This window comes from Solanum tuberosum, unplaced genomic scaffold (genome assembly GCF_000226075.1).
Source record: "Solanum tuberosum cultivar DM 1-3 516 R44 unplaced genomic scaffold, SolTub_3.0 scf00883, whole genome shotgun sequence".
NCBI lineage: Eukaryota > Viridiplantae > Streptophyta > Magnoliopsida > Solanales > Solanaceae > Solanum > Solanum tuberosum.
The window spans coordinates 44,216-60,658 of record NW_006239790.1 but is presented as its reverse complement, the minus strand read 5'-3'; the positions used below and the strand labels follow the sequence as shown (position 1 = coordinate 60,658).

Here is a 16,443-nt window from a genome sequence, read left to right as displayed (position 1 = left end):
GGGCATCTTCAGGCGGCTACTGATAGACCTCAACTAGCAGATCAGTGATTGAGACCGGATTTCAAGGGTGAGCCAGTTCTTTCAGGCTGCCATGGAGTCATTCATTTTGTTTAGTCCATTTTCTTCGGACTTAGACTAGTACTTTAGAAATTCGTTTGTTTAGTTTTGGGGTTACTCCCCCCCCCCCTTATTTTAGACTTATCGTTGTTAGAGTTTTGGTACATTGACTTTCAGTTTCTAGGGATTGTTTTCCGCATATGTTTTGTGGTTGTTTGTTAACTTTCGGAGTTTATGGGAACTCTATTTTCTTTAGACATTTAAACTTGCTTCCGTATCTTTAAATGCCTATCTTTTCGTTAAGTTGTGTAGTTAGGTTGTAGTAGTGGTTCTCCCACCGGAGGATTAGTGTGGGTGCCAATCACGTCGGTCTGGGCCGTGACAAAGTTGGTATCAAAGCCCAAGGTTCGTTGATCTTGGTGTACCAAAATGAGTATAGTAGAGTCTTGCGGAACGGTTCGGAGATGTTTGTACTTAGAGGCTATAGGACTTTAGGAAATCTCTTTGTTTTCTCTTGTCTCCTTTTGTCTTATAACTTGATTTCAATTGGTATCTGGTGATCCAAATTGGTATCTAATCTCTTTCACTCTTCTGTCCGATGATAGTTAACACTCACTTCAACGGCGGCAAGCTCGTAGCTCCCTTCAATGAGCCAACTGAGGAGTCCACAGCAAGAGCCGCGGTTGAGGCAGGGTAGAGGAAGAGTAAGGGGTAGAGGCTGAGGAAGGGTAGCTCCCGCTAGAGGTCGATCTCCGGTTGAGAATGCTCCCAGGAATGAGGTTCCTCCTGCACATCACGAAGAGGAAGAGGAGAATGTAGAGGTTTAGAATGAGAAGAATGTTCGACAAGATGAAGAGGTACAAGCTGAGACTACATGTATTCCTCCCTTAGACCTAGTGTTAGCTCAATAGATTATGACTTTTCTGAAAGGATTGGTTGGTCCTGGAGTTCTTCCCACGGTCCAAGAAACTCAAACTCCCGCCAACCCCCCTATTGCTTTTACTGTCCCCAAGGTGGGTGGAACTGTAGGCACTGATGCCTTTTTCAGTCCCCTATTGGGTCCTTTGATGACTGGTAATTCGCATGAAATGTTGACTAAGTTTCTGAAACTGAAGTCGCCTGTGTTTCATGGTTCTGAGAGTGAAGACGCCTATGAGTTTATTTTGGACTGTTATGAGAGGCTGCACAAGTTAGGTATTGTACACCAGCATGGGGTAGAGTTCGTGATCTTCCAGCTTCAAGGTGAGGCTAAGTAGTGGTGGAGGGCCTATGTGGAATGCAGATCATCAGTTTTTCCCCAACTCACTTGGACACAGTTTCATGATCTGTTTTTTGGAAAATTTTGTGCCCCATGGACTTTGAGGGATCGCAAGAAGGATGAGTTCGTGGCTTTGGAGCAGGGTGGTATGTCTGTAGTTGCTTATGAGGCTAAATTTCATGCATTGTCTAGATATGCTACTCAATTGGTGACTACTGAGGAGGAGAGGATTCATCTATTCCTCAAGGGATTAAACCCCAAACTTCAAGTATTTTCTTTTCACATGACTTATGCAGGAAAGAGCTTTAATGAGGTGACCAACTTTGTGAAGAAAGTAGAGGGAGTTAGACGTGATGGGCAGGCTAAGGCTTTAGCTTAGAAATCCAAGAGCATAAGTAACTTTAAGGGTTCTTAATCCAAAGGTTCAGGTAGGCCGACGCTTGCAGCCCGACCGATTCAGTCTGACATGCCCGCTTCTACAGGTATTTACTCGGGAACTCCACAACAGAATTTTATTCAGGATAGCTAGGGAGTCACGTATTCGGCTAGCGGCAGACAATCTTTTGATTGTACTTGCTATAATTGTGGGAAACTTAGGCACATAAGAGATATTGTCCCCAACCGCGCATGTTGGAATCCGCACAGCAACAGACTAGAACAGTGGTACCCACAAGCAATGATAATTAAGTTAGAGGATATTCATAAGGTGGGCGAGGAGGAAATCAGCGAGGCCATGGAGGTCGGGGTAATGGTAATGCAGGCAGAGGAACAGCGTAACCAGGCAAGGAGGTCGTCCATCAAGATGACAAGGCTTACTTTTATGCTTTTTCGGGAAAGACCGAGATGGAGACATCTAATGCAATGATCACATGTACTATTCTTATCTGTGACCGGATGACTAATGTGTTGTTTGATCCGGGTTCTACTTTTTCATACGTGTCCAGTTTAGTTTGCCTTGGGATTTGATGCGGTTTGTGATGTACTTGATGCCCCCATCCATGTTTTTACCCCAGTTGGAGAGTCTTTCATAGTCACCCATGTTTATCATGCTTGTCCTGTTATGTTTATGGGTTTCCAAACTTGAGCTTATTTGGTTATTTTGGATATGACTGACTTTGATATAATCTTAGGCATGACTTGGTTGTCCCCCTATTATGTTGTGCTTAATTGTAATACTAAGTCTGTGACTCTAGAGATCCCGGGTAGGGAAAAGTTAGAGTGGGAAGAGGTGTACAAGCATAATCCATCTAAGGTCATATCCTCCATTCAGGCTAGGAAACTGGTGGGGTAAGGTTGTTTCGCATATTTGGCTCATATTCGGGATGTTGAAGTTGAGTCCTCCTCTATTGTGTCTATTCTTGTGGTGTCATAATTTAGAGAAGTGTTTCCTTTCGATTTGCCTGGTATGCCTCCGGATAGAGACATAGATATCTGCATTGATTTGGAACCTGGTACCCGCCCCATCTCCATTTCTCCTTATCGCATGGCTTCGGCGGAGTTAAGAAAGCTTACGGCTCAAATTCAGGAATTTCTTGATAAAGGTTTCAGTCGTCCTAGTGCTTCCCCTTTGGGGTGATCTTGTCTTAGTTGTTAAGAAAAATGATGGTAGTATGAGAATGTGCATAGACTACCGACAATTGAATAGGGCCACCATTCGAAATAAGTATATGTTGCCTCAAATATATGATCTTTTTTACCAGTTGCAAGGTGCATTAGTTTTCTCTAAGATTGACCTAAGGTCTGGTTACCATCAGTTAAAGATTAGGCCTGAGGATGTACCAAAGACGACATTCAGAACCCGTTATGGGCACTATGAGTTTCTAGTGATGTCGTTTGGGTTGACAAATGTGCCTGCAACTTTCATGAGTTTGATGAATGTGTTCAAACCATTTTGTATTCGTTTGTTATTGTTTTCATTGATGACATTTTGGTTTATTCCAAGAGTTAGAAAGAGCATGCCAACTATTTTCTTATTATTCTAGGTGTTCTTGGGAGACAAAAGTTGTATGCTAAATTTCTCTAAGTGTGAGTTATGGTTGACTTCAATTACCTTTTTGGGGCATGTAGTTTCAAGGGAAGGGGTAATGGTAGATCCCCAAAAGATTAAAGCGGTTAAGAATTGGGTCCAGCCTAGCTCTGTGACTGAAGTTAGGAGTTTTTCGGGGCACGCTAGCTATTATCGTAGGTTCGTGAAGAATTTTGCTTCTATCGCCATGCATTTTACAAAGCTAAGCAAAAAGGAGGTACCTTTTGAGTGGACTGAATAATGTGAAGAGAGCTTTCAAAAGCTCAAGACTCTCTTGACCACCACACCTATTCTGGCACTACCGGTGGAAGGTAAAGATTTTCTTATTTATTGTGATGCTTCACATTCGGGTTTGGGTGTTGTGTTGATGCAATATAAGAATGTCATAGCTTATGCCTTGCGACAGTTGAAGGTACATGAGATGAATTACCCGACGCACGATTTGGAGTTGGCAGCGGTAGTGTTTGCTCTTAAGATCTAGCGGCATTACCTATATAGTGTCAAGTGTGAGATATTCACTGATCATCGTAGTCTGCAACATGTATTTACTCAAATGGACCTAAATCTGAGACAACGAAAGTGGATGGAGTTATGATACGTCCAAACTTACACTCCAAGTAATTTGGAGTGTAACGGTCGTTGTCAATTTACAGAACTCAACTAGAGTTGAGGTCGATCCCACAGAGAATTTCTTTACAGATAAAGTTTCACATCGCATTTACTCAATTGTTGTTACTATTTCCTAAACGATTAACAAGGAAAGTAAAATTGGGTTTAATTGAAAAGTATTCTATCAGCAAGTACTTCCAGTCAAAACTTAGTTACACGGTTCACAAAAGATCTCGTTGTAAGTTGATTCAATCAATTTAAAGAAACCAGGTTTTGTGTTCACTATGACATCGACTATAACGCTCTTCCATAAATTGAGTGTCAAGTAAATCAACGTTTACAGACTCTTTGCGACTTAAATAAATCTAACGCTTCTCAGCCTAATTAGATAATATTCACTCTAATTCTCTCGAACTTAAACTGTTATCGATATTGGACTTCGCTTAATTTGATACGGTGTTAAAGATCCCTTCTCTCGAAATCCGACTTTAACTCCAATTCATAAACTTAGTTTAGCTTTTTCCCAACTGATGCTTTTCTCTCGAACAAACACCAAATAAAGGCCTGTCTAAAGCGTGCACTCAATAGCCTAAAATGATAATGAAAGCTGTAAACTACAAGTTGTAAACAAAGATTGCCTTTTTACTCATTTTACGGAATCGCAGCTAGAATATCATCATAGATCCCACACATCCAGTCATGACGTTTAGCAACTCATGTTCTTATGCAGAGAATCAATAATAGATAATGAAAACATATTAAGAATCACTTACAAAAATAATCGGTAAATCAACAACCACTTGATAATTTCAAGATCGAAATGAACAACGTCCCACTGATGACAATAATTTGAATCCAAAATCTAAAATTCAAGTTTTCTTTTCTATTCCTCGTTGTGAAAACGTCAGATCATCCCCAATGCCTCGCAAAACGACCTAAAGTAATTCAAAATAGAATGTTTAAAATGAGTCCTAATCAAGTTAGGACTGAGTTGTCGGGCCTTGTCACGGCCACTACCACGACCCGTCAAGGGATTCACAGACCGTGAAGCCCTCCGTGGTCTTGCCTTGGATCTTCCCCAAAGTGGTTCTTCAAACTTGGTCACTGGAAAATGTACCACGAGAGACACCACGGTCCGTAGTGAGTACCACGGCCCGTGAAGTCACCCGTGGTCTTCACTTTGTTTTCAAACTTTCTTTCAACTCTTTCTTGCTTTTATACTGGTTCAGCTTCACGGTAGGTACCACGGTTCGTGGTAATAACAACGGCCCGTATAAACCTCCGTGATGTTGACTTGAATTCTTGCTCTTCATCTTCTCAAGGCCCAGTTTTGGCACTCTTTCACGAGCTCAACCATGGACCGTAACAAAGTTAACGGTTCGTGAAGTTGGCCGTGAACTTCACTTGGGCCAACATCAGTTCTGTTTCTTTTTCTGTACAACCCAGATTCTGCCTACACATTTAACAAACCCATCAAATAATCCCAAAATATCACTTAATTCCAGTATTAGTTCATAGTTATTAAGCATCAAATGTGCCACGATTTCACGGCACATCAACACCCTCAACTTAGAACCATTACTTGTCCTTAAGTGATGAGAAAACAAACAATTACAATCAGCCCTCAATTCATTTCCAGATTTATGACACTACGCAGCAACTATTTCAAGTATAATTTGTATCCCAAACCTCTAAATCTAACATGTAAGGATCAATACATGACATCTCATTACTCATAGTCAATCATGCTTATACCTGCAAATTATCAGCTTACACAATCTACTTTCAAATGCAACCACTGTGTCCTCACACCAAAGAAGTCCCTCGCTCATATTGGTAGGGACTGAATACTACTCTCACGCTCTCAATGAACTTCTAACATTAACAACAAACTATCATAGGCTTTCCCTTGCTTTCTACACTTTCTCTTTCAAACACCCGGAATAGGATCACTGTAGGACTTTATTTGCTTGTAACATAGGCTTGGGGCTAGGGAATGGATATTTGGTTTCGTGAGTGACTAATTCCTTGGTTTCCCCAAAGTTTCGTTTTCACACACTTTTCTGAGTGATTTCTCTTTTTCTTTATTTCATCCCGACCCAGTAGATATCATTTTCTATTCTTTTTTTTTCTTTTTTTTTTTTACACATTCAGCTCACTGGTTGAACCTTCTTTTTCCCTTTTTCTTTCTGTTCGGATTGCAATCACCCTCAACTTAGGCTTTTGGCCTGAGTTGTGATATCGTATTCCTTCGGAGAACCAAAGGATTTGATATATGTTGGGTAAGAACAAAGACTGATTTAAGGCTCAAATTGGGTTCAAGTGATAGCTTTTCATTTTGGTTCTTTTTTTTTTTTTTTTTAACTGGTTTAACAAAAATGGCCTACTGATCCTTTCCTATCCGGTTATTTTCAGATTCAAGCAAGACTACTTAGGCAAGTTCTAGTTTCTGCTCCTAGTATTAGACTTCAATCAAAACTTACTCACACACTACACAGGATTACATTTTTTAATTTCTTGGTTCACCAATTAATTGGTCAGATTAGCCACTTTCAACATATCAGTATCTAAGATGTCATCTAAAGATCCTAACAGTCAAACTCAGATTTAGGTCTTCAATATTTACAGAGTAGCTGCTGCACAGCTCAATACATAAAACACCTACAACAGTAATACAAAGAGACAACCTCCATTTTTCTAACAGTTATGGCTCGCTGCTGACCACCCTCTCCCCAAATAAAAAGGACTTTGTCCTCAAAGTCGAGATAAAACAATCAAAAACACAGGCTATGAGGAGGGGTCATACTTGCGGCGCTCTAGACGCCGGTCGTCGTATCAGCTTTGGTACCCTTATCAATGGGTGCACTCTCAGGTCTGGGGACATGATCAGTGTGGTTTTCATTAGTCGAAGCAGGTTCACCACTACCAGAAGCTCCAACTAACGTTGCATCTCGTTGTTGCTGGTCAAGGGCTTCCTTCTCCCTAACTTCCCTCTTTGATGCTCTACGAGCTCTCTTTTCTTGCCTTCTTGCCTCTCTAGCGGAGTCAGTGGGGGTCTCCTCATCAAGTTCTCCAGCTATGTGTTTTCTCTTGCCGGATTTACTTGTAGGGGGTGCACCCCAAAGATCATCGAGTGTTTGAGTGGAGGGTGCCTGACTTAACATTTGCATCAACGACTCTGGCATGACCGGAGTGGGCACCTGTGCTGGCTTTTCAGCCAGCTTAGCAATTTGAGTGCACAATTCTGCCAACTGGGTTCTGAACTCTTCAGTATCTGCTGAACCGGTAGCCTGGAAGCGATCCTGAACAAGGTTCTCCAAACCATCCACTCTGTTATTTAAGAGTGATAGCTCCGTCCTCTTCTCATCTTTGATCTCCTTTTTCACAGCTAATACCTTTGTCTCTATCAGCTGGGGCATCCGGAGCACAATTTGGTCGACCAATGTCTTGGTCTGGCGCTGATCTGCAACCAATTTCTCAAGAAAAAGCATAGGGATAGTGATAAAGGTACCTGGAGTCTGGGAGGCTGAAGCTGGAGGTGGTGGTGCCTCTGTGGACGGTTGTGATGACTCTCCCTGTTCTGGATCTCTACTTGCCTGGAAGATATCAAGTGGGACATGTGGAACAACAACTAAAGTACCTACAGCGGCAGATTTCGCGCCAAAGAGATAGTTCGCGACATCCTTGATTTTTGAAACCTGGGTTAGTCTGAATGTTTCACCCCATCTGTCAACTAGGCTGTTCGGAGGAATATTCGCTCCTCGACATAATTTCCCTATCAGACAGGGAAAAGGAAGTGCAGCTCTCTCATTTAGCGCCCTGTCTCTCATCTCGATTGCTATTATCCGTCTTGCATTGACCGGGTAACCGACCATAAGACATGCTACTAACGAGGCCAGGGAAGGGGACAAAGTGTTATCATTAGCTGTTGGTCTCAATTGGGCTTGGACAACAGCCCACCAAACCTTGGCCGGGAAAGATAGCGAAGCTTTAGTGATAAGTGTTGAAGTTGTGGTGACCCAACCTGCATTTTCCCCATCTATGGCAATTTGCTTCGCAATCTAGCGTAAAACCCTTTCTCGAGAAGTTTGATCTTCCATTGTAGCATCACTGGTGACCTCATGATGTTTGCCCTCGAAAAGGCCAACTGAAACGGGTGCAGAGTATTCTGGGCCGTACAACATTCTGTTAATCGACGCCTCAGAAATATCTATTGATTTGCCCCTACTATGATTGAGTTAAGTGGATCCCAGGTACTAGCCATGTCTTTCTGTCCACGCTTCGTGGTCTCTGTATCCGCAGCAAAATTCATCAATGTAGCTGCATAAGAGGAATAAAATTCTCTGGTCAGGTGGCTAGAGTATTCACCAGGTGCATTGTCCATCCAATCGAACTGATGGAGCTGAAATATCCGATAGATGTCCGAGAATGCTTTGACATCAGCTACCACCACCCTAGTCTCAGACATAATTGCTTGATTCTTGATGCCCCCAGTTTTATTCACAATACCATTGTCGAAGAACTCTTTAGACCTGTTGACAGTCCACATGGAGCGATAACAAGCAATCAGTTGTGGTCTCAATGTAGGGTTAGGTTCCTGAGCGTTCACATACATCACCATGGTATCATCATCGGTGATTTCCTCCTCATCCTCTCTATTAACTGTTTCCTCTCGTACTCCAGTTTCAGCTTCTATGGTAGCCACAGGTGGAGAAGTACTTGTGTCGGCCTGAGAACCGCCGTCAGATTCAGCACTGTCCCCCGAGTCATCTGCAGATTGGTTACCAGCAGCAGTATCAGTTGGAATTCCCGAGTTTTGCCCATTCTCGGAACTACTACTTCTCTTTCCAGATTGAGGAGGAGAGTCCTGGAGAATAGCTCTCCTAGCCAATGATCTAGTAGCCCGAGGCGAGTGATCTTCAGGTGTAACATTTATTTGCACCTCAGACCCACTCGCTTCGGAGTCGCCATGACCCTCTGATTGTGAAGCGGTGACAGGAGCAGGTTTGTTAGCATTCTTTCTTCTGGGACTCATTGTACCTGAGAAGCAAAACACCAATTAAGTACAATCATTAATAAAATGACAAACTAGCGGGTACTCAGACTTCCCCTATGTAATATCATCGTGACGCCTTGCCTTAAGAATGTCGTCACCCAATCTATCATCGGGAAGGGCAACAGAATCACAATACTAACAAAAACTAAATACCTAAAAATACACACAAGGGAACACTACGAGCACTTTTTATACGTCCAAACTTACACTCCAAATAATTTGGAGTGTAAATGGTCGTTGTCAATTTACAGAACTCAACTAGAGTTGAGGTCGATCCCACAGAGAATTTCTTTACAAATAAAGTTTCACTATCGCATTTACTCAATTGTCGTTACTATTTCCTAAATGATTAACAAGGAAAGTAAAATTGGGTTTAATTGAAAAGTATTCTATCAGCAAGTACCTCCAGTCAAAACTTAGTTACACGGTTCACAAAAGATCTCGTTGTAAGTTGATTCAATCAATTTAAAGAAACCAGGTTTTGTGTTCACTATGACATTGATTATAACGCTCTTCCGTAAAATTGAGTGTCAAGTAAATCAATGTTTACAGACTCTTTGCGACTTAAATAAATCTAACGCTTCTCAGCCTAATTAGATAATATTCACTCTAATTCTCTCGAACTTAAAGTGTTATCGATATTGGACTTCGCTTAATTTGATACAGTGTTAAAAGATCCCTTCTCTCGAAATCCGACTTTAACTCCAATTCGTAAACTTAGTTTAGCTTTTTCCTAACTGATGCTTTTCTCTCGAACAAACACCAGATACAGGCCTGTCTAAAGCGTGCACTCAATAGCCTAAAATGATAATGAAAGTTGTAAACTACAAGTTGTAAACAAAAATTGCCTTTTTACTCATTTTACGGAATCGCAGCTAGAATATCATCATAGATTCCACACACCCAGTCGTGACGTTTAGCAACTCATGTTCTTATGCAGAGAATCAATAATAGATATTGAAAACATATTAAGAATCACTTACAAAAATAATTGGTAAATCAACAACCACTTGATAATTTCAAGATCGAAATGAACAACGTCCCACCGATGACAATAATTTGAATCCAAAATCTAAAAATCAAGTTTTCTTTTCTGTTCCTCGTTGTGAAAACGCCAGATCATCCCCAATGCCTCGCAAAACGACCTAAAGTAATTCAAAATAGAATGTTTAAAATGAGTCCTAATCAAGTTAGGACTGAGTTGTCGAGCCTTGTCACGGCCACTACCACGACCCGTCAAGGGATTCACGGACCGTGAAGCCCTCTGTGGTCTTGCCTTGGATCTTCCCCATAGTGGGTCTTCAAACTTGGTCACTGGAAAATGTACCACGAGAGACACCACGGTCCGTAGTGAGTACCACGGCCCGTGAAGTCACCCATGGTCTTCACTTTGTTTTCAAACTTTCTTTCAACTCTTTCTTGCTTTTATACTGGTTCAGCTTCACGGTAGGTACCATGGTTCGTGGTAATAACAACGGCCCATATAAACCTTCGTGATCTTCACTTGAATTCTTTCTATTCATCTTCTCAAGGCCCAGTTCTGGCCCTCTTTCACAAGCTCAACCACGGACCGTAACAAAGTTAACGGTTCATGAAGTTGGCCGTGAACTTCACTTGGGCCAACATCAGTTCTTCTTATTTTTCTGTACAACCCAAATTCTGCCTACACATTTAACAAACCCATCAAATAATCCCAAAATATCATGTAATTCCAGTATTAGTTCATAGTTATTAAGCATCAAATGTGCCATGATTTCGCGGCACATCAAGTTACTTAAAGATTATGATGTCACCATTTAATATCATCCGGGTAAGGCTAATGTGGTGGCAGACGCTTTAAGCCGAAAGGCGGTAAGTATGAGTAGTCTAGCTTGTTTGGGTTTATCCAAGCGACCTTTGGCCAAGGAGATTCTTTTGAGTCTAAGTTCATGCAATCGGGCATCTCAGAGAAAGGTAGGGTTATTGGCTAGCATTAAGGTTAGACCCACATTCATTGAGGAAATTAATGCCAAACAGTTTGAGATGAGAATTTGAATGAGCTTCGAAAAAAGATAGTGTATAGTAAGGCACAAGATATAGTTCTTGATGCGGAAGGAGTGCTTAGTTTTAAGGGGAGAATTTATGTTCCCTGAGTGGATGACTTGATTCAGAAGATGTTGACAGAATCCCACGGTTCGCGGTATTCCATTCATCTAGGTGTGACCAAGATGTACCGAGATTTGAAGTGACTTTATTGGTGGCTTAGCATGAAGAAAGACATAGTTGAGTTTGTGGCTAAGTGCCAAAACTGTCAGTAGGTAAAGCATGAGCATCAAAGACCTGCAGGTTTGCTTCAGAGAATGCCAATTCCGGAATCGAAGTGGGAAAGGATAGCTATGGATTTCATGGTTGGTCTCACCAAGACTTTGGGGAAGTTTGATTCTATTTGGGTAGTGGTTGACAGATTGACTAAGTCAGCCCATTTTATTCCAGTCAGAATAGACTATAATGCGCAATAGTTGGCTAAGGTATATGTGAAGGAGATAGTGAGACTGCATGGGGTGCCCCTTTCTATCATCTCAGACCGTGGTACGCAGTTCACATCCAAGTTTTAGGGGAATTGCATGATGAGTTGGGCACTCAACTCACTTTTAGTATAGCTTTCCATCCACAGACGGACGGGTAGTCAGAGAGAACAATTCAAGTGTTAGAGGACATGCTAAGAGCATGTGTGATTGACATTGGAGGGCATTGGGATAAGTTCCTACTGTTGTGTGAGTTCTCCTATAATAACAGCTACCACTCCAGCATAGACATGGCACCGTTTGAGGCACTTTATGGGAGGGGTTGTAGATCACCCATAGAGTGGTTTGAGGCTGGACATGTGAAACCTTTGGGGTTGACTTTATCACGACCCGAGTCTAGACCCCGGATGCGACACGGCGTACTCGACCCCGAAGGGGTCTTATACAAGCCTCATAGCATTCATTCATTGCATAGGTAATAGAAATAGTACGGAATTAAAACCAAACTATCAAAATGCTCATTTAACAATCTTTCAAAAGACACAGCGGAAGTCTAAGTCTTACATGGCCATCTTAACAATGTACTTGAAACTAAAGTAGGGACACAGCCCTTTACCATCGAAGAGACTAGAATTGTCTATTACATGAACAAAAAGGAAACATAAAAGTTCTTGTCCTCGAATCCATGAGGACATACCAAGTCTTGGAGGAAACTCTATCCAAGCACTTCAATCCTAACTAGAATCAATCACTTGCCGGAACCTACACTTGTAGTAAAAGTAGGAGAAATATGGGTTAGCACACAAAAATGTACTAAGTATGATGACCATGCAAAAACATGCTTAAAAAGGACATTTTGTTTGAAAGTCATGCTTTTTATGCCATTTTAGTAAAACTTCATGAACATTGAATAAAAGGGGCATAATATAAGTCACAACCAACATACAAGTCACATTTTAACATTTGAACAAAATCAACATATAAACCTTTACCTTCACCTTAAGTCATCACCTCAAGTCACCCTCAAGCTATACCTTGTGCAATGTATGGATAGCGTCCCATACCACCACCCACACTAAGGTACCACCTTAAGGTCACCAAAAGTGAACTTACCATTCATCATTTCCACCTTTACACAATAAAGCATATAAGAGACTTAAACATCACATGAATCACAGCATCACCTTAAGACCAACATCTAAGACAACTCTAAGTCATACTTATGCAATGTGCAAGTAGCATCCCATACTACTATTCACACTAAGTACTCATTTGAAGTCACTCTAGACATGGCACATTCATATACAACAAGCCATGACAAGGAAGTAACTCATAATACAATCCAATTATAGCATGTATCTTTACACTTAAGCATATAAGCATTTAAGTCAACCTTCTTCATTAACTTCATTTAGGACACATTCATTCATTAGTCATTAAGACTTAGAGAACTCACTATGACCCTCTCAAAGCCTACTCGTGCAATGCATGGATGGCATCCCATACTGCCACCCACACTTCATAGAACTCCTCAAGAAACCATAATGCACATCTCACATGATGGGAATAAGCGTTTAACCAACATAGACCATGAGAGCTAAATCATGGAATCCGGTGTCATGAAACCCCACACCATAAGAGGTGGTCTACTTGCCTAAGGAAGACCGGTTCATCTAGCTTATGTGGATCCACTAGCTAGGACCTATGAGGGATCATAGTTATGGGATATGAAAGATGTTCATTGAGATCCGACCTAACGTTGGGAGAACCTCCATCTTACCATATCCTCTCGGTGCTTTGCCTACATTCCCATAGAGTAGTTTCAACATGTATGGGTTCCATGCGAGGACCATTGAATTTTCATATCTACTTGTTATTGAGAATGTGTAATTGTACACTACTCCTAAAATGATAACCAATGTGTATATATGTTATGTACATGTCATGTTTACTATGTTGTGACTGCTTATATATGTTTCGCTTACTGGAATAGTCGCGTGATCCTACCAGTACATTGTGGTTGTGTACTGATATTGTACCTGCTCGTTCTTTGTTAAGTTTAGGACACCTTTAGGCGGCTATTGATAAACCTCAGCTAGGAGATCAGTGATTGAGACTGAATTTCGAGGGTGAGCCAGTTTTTTCAGGCTGCCATAGAGTCCTTCATTTTGTTTAGTCCATTTTCTTCGGACTTAGACTAGTACTTTAGAAATTAGTTTGTTCAGTTTCGGGGTTACCTCCCCCTGTTTTAGACTTGTCGTTGTTAAAGTTTTGGTACATTTACTTTCAGTTTCTAGGGGTTGTTTTCCGCATATGTTTGGTGGTTGTTTGTTAACTTTCGATGTTTATGGGAACTCCATTTTCTTTAGACATTTAAACATACTTCTGTATCTTTAGATACCTATCTTTTCGTTAAGTTATGTATTTGGGTTGTAGTAGTGGTTCTCCCACCGGAGGGTAAGTGTGAGTGCCAATCACGACGGTCTGGGTCGTGACAACTTCCCTAATCACATGATCACCGAAATAATCCCCAACTATCAAGAGTGAAAAGAGTTCATCAGAAGAAGCCTAATGGTACCTATATTGATAGGATTCGAAATCGAGGATAAAATAGTCCAAAAAATCTCTTTGGAATTGAGAAGGGTAAAATTATAATTTTATTTGAAAAATATATATTATAAGTAAAAAGGAATTCGTGGTTGAAAATCCCATTAAAATCGAGCAAGAAACGAGTTTCAAATCAAGAAAATACCATTTTTTCCAACTTGGCGGAAAGCCCTAAAACCCACATTTGAAATGCGGTTAAAAACATAACAAAAAAATCAAAAAAACTTCTTCAAAATTTGTTTACCCACAATACAAGGATCTAAATCTCGAAAATTAATGAAAACCCATTCCTAATCGACCTTCAAATCAATAATTTGATTTCTTGACCTTGGGGTTTAACATCTCCAGTTTGTGGATAGAAATCATGTAATATGAAAAGGATATTCTCGGCAAAAGAGTAAAATAGTGTTAGAAATACATACTGAATGATTATGAAATAAAAACGCATTAAAAATTGTCTCAAATTGATCTTTCTAGCTCCCAAAATGTCAAAAATATGAAATGAGTTTAGATAAATATTTAAATCAGCGATTTCAACACTAAAATCAATTTTATGTCGCTAAAAATGTGCACCAGCAACCTTTAATAAATCTTTTTGACCCTCGAAACTCATCTGGAACCCTATAAACACAAACCAATAGTGAAAGTTCATCATAAAACATATTTTGTAACCAATGGAATCATCATATTTTTTAAAAAGAATATATTTATGACCGAAATACCTACTCGGAACCCATTTAGGCCAAAAGATTCAACTTTTTACCTAAATATCCAAATCACAACTTAAGGTCTCAGGACTCTAACCGATCTTACTACTAGACCAAACTCGCCGTTCCAGACTCAATGAAACTAATAGAATCCCCATCTGATGCTTGGATCACGAAATATTGATTAAAGTAAACCATTTCAATATAACTCAACTCAAAAGGCTCAAATCCACCAAAATCTCACTATGGGGGCTACAATAACTATTATCACAACACAAAATAAACATGAAACACTGAGGGAAGGGAAAAATGATCATTTCCCATATAAAAGTAATTTCTCAAGAAATGAGACATTATACTCATACCCTTGAGACTAACAACCCTCTTTCGATTTTATTTTTAAAAATATTTATTATGTATCATTTTCTTATTTGATGAAATAAAAACCCATCTCTATTAGATTTCCCCGCATAATTTATCCAAGTTTAAAAAAACAAATATACCTTTCCAAGATCTCACAAGTATTTTAATGGAAAATCTAATAATTTTTTGTATTTGTTGTAGCTTTTTTTTAAAAAAAAAGAAGAAGTTTATTTTTGGGTCGTAAAGAAGAATATGTCGACTTGGATAAATTATGGAGAAAAATCTTTTAAAACTTCTTTAAAAAATCTTAAGGATCAAAGTGATTTATTAATATCGTATTAGTTTTCTTCATATTTAATGAAATTTGAATATATTTCTTCATTTTTACTATAGCATTAATAAAATTAAAAACATACTTTTTGGATAAAATTACAACATATACAAAAAAAAAACTTAGTTTTTTTAAAAAAAGTTCTTTTTAGATTTTGTCTTCCTAATTTATCCTAACCAAAATAATATATGCAGAGATTACTTTTTAGATTTTGAAAAAAAATCTAGTAAAGGTGGAGTATTTATTCCATCTAATAATAAAATGACACATGATAAATTTAAAAGGCAAAATAAAGACATGATTGTTAGTTTCAAGTGAATAAGTGAGTCAAAAAGGTGAATGTAAGGATATTTTTAGGGGTAACTTACAATAATTTCACTAGTTTAAGAGTTAATTACTTAGCTACATGCACTACAAAAAAAACTGTGTTTAGCGACAAGCAAAATCGGTCGCTAAATAGATTAGTTTGTCGCTATTTTGGTTTAGCGACGGAATAGCGACAAAATATTGTTCGTCTCTATATTGCGCGTAGCTAACCATTTAGCGACGAAAAAATTGAATCCGTCCCAAACTGAGCGACGGATTTGCGACGAAAGTTATCCGTTGGCAAGATTAGCAACGGAAAAATCTGTCACTATTTTTGTAATTTATGTCGTTGTTCTTGTAACTTATTTCGTCGTCTGAACATATTGGCGACCAAATTATTGTCGCTAATTTCGTCACCAATTTCTTTAGCGACAAAAAAATCCATCGTGTATTTTAAATTTTATCCCTCATTTTATTTATTATTTCATCGTTTCATCATATAGGGCGACCAAATATTTTGTTGCTAATTTCATCTCCATTCATTTAGCGACGAAAATAATTTGTCACAAATCTATCAATATATTTTTATTTGTGTAATTAAATACACATTTCAACACAT

General features: G+C 39.6%; 1 protein-coding gene across 1 annotated transcript in view; it reads right to left on the bottom strand.

Annotated features, from left to right (window-relative positions):
* Window positions 1-8,981: 8,981 nt before the first annotated feature.
* LOC102590771 (uncharacterized) overlaps window positions 8,982-16,443 on the bottom strand; it is a 10,272-nt gene continuing 2,810 nt past the window's right edge. Inside the window, exon 4 of the mRNA XM_015305599.1 lies at window positions 8,982-8,990. Within this exon, the coding sequence (XP_015161085.1) occupies window positions 8,982-8,990 (9 nt within the window). The remainder of the gene's footprint in view (window positions 8,991-16,443) is intronic.